The sequence below is a fragment of the Monopterus albus genome, unplaced genomic scaffold (genome assembly GCF_001952655.1).
Source record: "Monopterus albus unplaced genomic scaffold, M_albus_1.0 scaffold332.1, whole genome shotgun sequence".
NCBI classification, from domain to species: domain Eukaryota; kingdom Metazoa; phylum Chordata; class Actinopteri; order Synbranchiformes; family Synbranchidae; genus Monopterus; species Monopterus albus.
In genome coordinates this window covers 275,498-281,243 of record NW_018128212.1, presented here as the reverse complement: position 1 = coordinate 281,243, position 5,746 = coordinate 275,498, and the positions used below count along the sequence as shown (strand labels likewise).

General features: G+C 45.3%; 1 protein-coding gene across 1 annotated transcript in view; it reads left to right on the top strand.

Moving 5' to 3' along the window:
• The window catches only part of LOC109974401 (paired box protein Pax-6-like), a 107,307-nt gene that overhangs the window by 63,739 nt on the left and 37,822 nt on the right, over positions 1-5,746 (top strand). The window contains exon 9 of the mRNA XM_020624580.1: positions 3,101-3,183. Coding sequence (XP_020480236.1) covers positions 3,101-3,183 — 83 coding nt within the window. The remainder of the gene's footprint in view (positions 1-3,100; positions 3,184-5,746) is intronic.

The following is a 5,746-nucleotide window of genomic DNA, read 5'->3' as shown; positions in this document are numbered from 1 at the left end:
ACAAGTAAGCCAGTTTTGGCGCTCAAGTGACCGAGATGTAACCGAGAGAAAGAGGTCATTTTTCAAAATAAAAGATCGTTCAGACTCAGATAATAAATAAAACGGAAATAATTAATTATTTCTTGTGCGGCCCGGTACCAATTGATCCACGAACCGGTACCGGTCCGCGGCCCGGGGGTTGGGGACCACTGAGTTAGGCCACCTTCTCTTCTCCAATCAGACTTGTCCTTTTTACCAGTGGTCACTCTCTCTGATCTTTGGACAGTTGTCAGTTGGAACTGTTGTGTTATCTTTTGGTTCACTCTTGGTCCACACCCAGCCAGTGACTGCAACCACCATCACTCATTGTTTTTCTACTGTTATCTTTCTTACACATATTACAATTATATGCATTCTCATAAACACATAATCCATATGTTGTTGAGTTATTTCTTTCTTTATGTAAAAACATTTCAGCCATGCCTGTATGGACTAAGCTACAAAAAGTGTCTTTTTGGCCAAGACTGGTGCTGAAATGTGGAAAAAAAAAACACATATACTTGGTGTGAGATGAATCAATAGAGCATGACACAGAGCCTTTCGAGCAAAAGATGGGCGGACTCTGATAGCTGACTTCAGTGCAAGCAGTGATTTATTATGAACAGTGCAGTGAATGGCAAAAACAGGCAGGCGTACATGAAGTGAGAAGACTGGGTGTCGATCAGCAGCAGAGTACAGTTCAGGGATGAGGTGATGGAGTAAGCTGAGCTGCGTTGCTGGGGTCACTCCTGGGCTGGTCGGTGGAAAGTGGAGGTGGCTGAGGAGACAGAAAACAGGAGTTTGTACAGATGATTGCTGGTGACTGTGCATCAACCTGACAGGTGGAGATTGGAAGGGTTGAAGGGAATCAAGGTCCAGAGGTAGTAGGCCGTGGAGGAAAAAGACAGCATGGGGTGAGCATGCCGACAGCGAGTCCAATACTAATGATGATAAACAAGGAGAATAGAGTATAGATTAAGGTCAAACAACAATGCAAAAGATAGGGCCTTGGAATGAGTACAAACTGACAAGGGAGTGGTAGGTGAGCTGGGTATAAGTAAGGGGCAACTAATGGAGTGCAGCTGGTGACAATCAAGGGGTATGGAGCAGGTGTGCAAGGTGGTGTAATCATGGGCCGGAAAAGAGAAACAAAGTGAGGGAGGTGAGAGAGGCAGGCGCAGCCGGGCAAACCTAACACGTGGTGGATATGATTCCAGCCACGGTGCGAGTGTGGACCCCACAGATTGCGCTATCTGTCAAAAAGGATAAAAAGTGCCCTAGCAGAGACTAGTTTACATTACCTAACTACTGAGTTGTTGGTGTTGTCTCATTTGGATCATAATGCAAGTTGTGCAGTTTCCCAGATATAAATTCATTGAAATACTGAATGTGAAATATCTGTTAGGACAGAGAGACATCAAGACCTACAGGCGACAAAGGCTGAGTGTTGAGTCACCTTCACTGGGGCTGACAAGTGGCACTTGAACAGACTGCAAAGACTGCAGCCAACATCCAACTAGCACGTACATTCTGTGCCTGTGTAAGAGGAAATAACTCTCCATTCCAGCAGCTGGTGGTAGTCTGTATTTGTCATTCAGAAAGGGATAGTGGATGACTTACACTGTGGATATACAAACTGTAAACAAAACATCTCTCGCTAACCACAGATGTTAGGTTTGATGAGCAGGAAGCAGTGGGGGACCCAATGTGTAAACTCAGGCACAACAAACCAGGGAACTGATCAGATACAGCAGCTACAAGCAGAGTAGAAGAGAGCACCATGACTGAGTGGCTGGGAGATAGTCAGAGGTGACCAGCAGTCATGGGTGAGGGGGACTAGGGAAAAAGAGTCAGGGCAAAATGGGGAGTAATGAGGATTGAGTATACGTGAGGAGATGTTGTTGCAGAGGGAAGGTGTGTGCGTGTAAGCGTATTTGGGTGTGGAGGTGGGAATAGATAGATTGTAGACCGGTGGATCTGGATGGGGCTATCAGTGGAGACTGGTACAGAGAGATGAATTAGCACAGTTGATAATGTTAAGGATAGAAGGGGGAGGCTCACTGAACTGGGGAAGGAACCAGGAGGAGATGAGTAGTGATGATAATCAGGAAAGTAGACTTCGCACAGGGCAGTGATGAGAGTGACAACCTTGGCTGGAGTGAAACCGTGAAGGAAGAGGTTTTAGTGACAGTCAAAGAGAACAGCGAATGAAGCACACTTAGCTCAGATGAAGCCAGAGAGGGGGTGTTGTCTGTAGGCGTTGAGGAGTAGTGAGTGAAGCACACGGGGCAAAGGCAGGAAGTGCAGAGTCATTCAGTTGCCGTTGTGGAATTAGTGAGCAGAGCACACAAGAGTGAAGACAGGAAAACACAAGCCACGATCATAGATCTTCGGGTAGACACAACGATCTGGCAATGAGGACACGCCAGCAAGCAGCTTAAGAAGAAGGTCAATTGTCCACAGCTGTGCAAGGCGTGCCTCATTGCCTAGACTGGCTACTGGCACATGAGGGGGCGGAGGTGCCAGCTGCGGACATGACAACAAATGGTTTATGGCTACTTCTAACTGAGAATATTTCTAATAAGAAGTTACAAATGGCTCTGGCATTGTCAGCCCTGAGTCTGAAAGTGGTAAATGGACTAACTGCCCTAAATGGTTGAAATCCTGGTTACTATAGTGACAGGCTCAAGGGGCTTAACCAAACCTTTTACTTCTCTTACATTGATTCACTAAGCTAAACAACCAATCAGAGTGGTCTCTCTCACCAACAGGGTCCGCCAGTAATTCAACATGCTGAATAAGCTGAAAAGCCACCAACAGGGTCCTAGTAGTGCCAACAGACACACTGCAAAAAATAAGGTGGCAAATGCACGCTGATAACCTGACAGTGGCTGAAGACCAACTGTTGACTTGGTTTGATATGGGCCTTAAAATGCCATGACAAACCTCTCACAGCACGTCATTACAGATGCTGTAAATCATTGCTTCTTTGTTATCATTATTCTGTATTTATCATCTTGATGTATATCAATTTGACATGGCAGAAATATTATTATGTAATGGCATTGTGTTTTTGTTCCAGAATTTGAAAGGACTCACTATCCAGATGTGTTTGCCCGAGAACGCCTTGCCAAAAAAATAGAACTTCCAGAGGCAAGAATACAGGTATTTTTAAGAGGATCTGGCTTGAAACTTTCTCTGTGGAGTTGCTTTCACTAGACCTCCACTATCAGGACACCTCCACTGTCCAGACAGGAAGTGCCACCAAAAAAAGCAAGAGATGATACCTCTACTGTGAGGCAAAAACACCAAAGACCACACAATCTACTGTCAATCCAAAAACATGTTGCTGTTATAGTGTATAGTGGTGAAACATCATCAACGTAATATCATCCTATTTCAATGCTGCACTGTTATTTGCACATTGTCATTATAGAAATGCTTACTTTTGTATATTGTAACTCGTGTCCTCAAAAACCACTGCTCATTGCTTGAAGCTTTTCCCTCTCCTACATACGTATAGTTCTCCTTTCCTCACACTGGATAGATCATTTACTTGCAAAAACTGATATTTGATCAGACACATAGCTTAATTTCATGTGCGCACCTGACAATAAATAATACACTAGATAACATTGGTACACAAAATATTTACTTAAAGCTACAGTATGTAACTTTTTCAAATATTTTTTGCTGTAGAAATATGCTCAAAAACTTGTCAGATTGTGGAGAGGTGCTGTCGAAGCCTCCTGTGACCCAGACTCATTGAACAGCACTGGCAGCAGTGCAGAGATATTAGCTTTTAAAAGGTTTTGAGTGGGATTGACTTCTCTAACAAATCAGAAATTTTCGATTATTTCTGCTTGATCATTAAGTTTTGTTTTATTCTAATTTATTGTAATCTCATAATGATATTTCTGAAGAGCTAGGCAGAGCGTAGCAGATTGTAGTAGAGCATAATGGAGCAGGGAGAGGGAGTGCTTGGTGGCTGTTATCCTATTAATTTATTCTTTGCACATTCTGTGCTAGCACTACCTTAAGTTACCTGCTGTAACTTCAAGGAAAACATATTACAAAAGTATTAACATAAAAAATAACTGAGGTACCAAAATTAAAAGCACTAATGCAAAAACCAAATTAATGGATATTATTGGATCATTATTGTATTAATGTGTAAATGATTTCTTGCATCTGGTTAAAAGTGTGGGTAATTTTAGGCAGATTGTAGTAGAGCATAATTTTTATGATCCTTAACAGAACACAAGGGTTAAAAGCATAAAGTAACAAAAAATCAAGATACTCAAGTACAAATACCTCAAAATTTTATTAAGGTGCAATACTAGTCAAACCTCAGATTCAGGAGGAATAATGCGGTTTTCGTCTTGGCCGTGGAACACTGGACCAGCTCTATACCCTCTTCAGGGTGATGGAGGGTTCATGGGAGTTTGCCCAACCAGTCCACATGTGTTTTGGGGATTTGGAGAAGGCATTCGACCGTGTCCCTCGCGGCGCCCTGTGGGGGGTGCTCTGGGAGTATGGGGTCCGGGGCCCTTTGCTAAGGGCTGTCCGGTCCCTGTACGACTGGAGCAGGAGGGGAGGGTTGCCAGCCGAGTGTGAAGCAGCTGGGATGAGAATCAGCACCTCCAAGTCTGACGCCATGGTTCTCAATCAGAAAAGGGTGGCTTGTTCCCTTCAGGTTGGTGGAGAGCTCCTGCCTCAAGTGGAGGAGTTCAAGTATCTTGGGGTCTTGTTCACAAGTGAGGGAAGGATGGAGCGGGAGATTGACCGGGGGATCGGTGCAGCTTCTGCAGTAATGCGGTTGATGTACCGGTTGGTTGTGGTGAAGAAGGAGCTGAGCTGCAAAGTGATGCTCTCGATTTACTGGTTGATCTATGTTCTTACTCTCACGTATGGCCATGAACTTTGGATCATGACCGAAAGAATGAGATTGCGGATACAAGCGGCAGAAATGAGTTTCCTCTGGAGTGGCTGGGCGCACCATTAGGGATAGGGTGCAGAGCTCAGTCACCCATAAGGAACTCGGAGTAGACCCGCTGCTGCTCCACATTGAGCAGAACCAGTTGAGGTGGCTCAGGCACCTGTTTAGGATGCCCCCTCGACGCTTCGCTGGGGAGGTATTCCGGGCATGTCCCTTCCGGGAGAAGGCCTCGGGGCAGACCCAGGACATGTTGGAGAGACTATGTCTCCTGGCTGAACCCCTCAGCATTCCCCCGAAGGAGCTGGAGGAAGTGTCTGGAGAGAGGGAAGTCTAGGCATCTTTGCTTAGACTGCTGCACCCGTGACCTGGTTCCGGATAAGCAGAAGAAGATAGATGGATGGACAATACTTGAATAAATGTTACTTTCTGTGACTTACAGCAGAAAGTTCTGGCACAACTTCACCCACTTTCCACCACTGCCAGATTGATTTGACCAGCTTCAGAAGGAAACAGGGGTGGCTGATACCCCAGTAAGGCCTCAAAAGGAGACCGACCCATAGCTGAGCTGACCAGGGTATTATGGGCATAGTCAACTCATGGCAGATGGTTGCTCCAAGAGGAGGGGTTGGCAGCAGTCACACACCTCAAAGCTGGTTTGCTCTCTCTACTTGGCCATTGGTTTGTGGGTGGTATCTAGAGGACAACCTGACTATGGCTCCTAGGGCTAAGCAGAATGCAAACTTGCAACATGAACTGGGGCCCTCTATTGAAGACCACATTCGCAGGAAT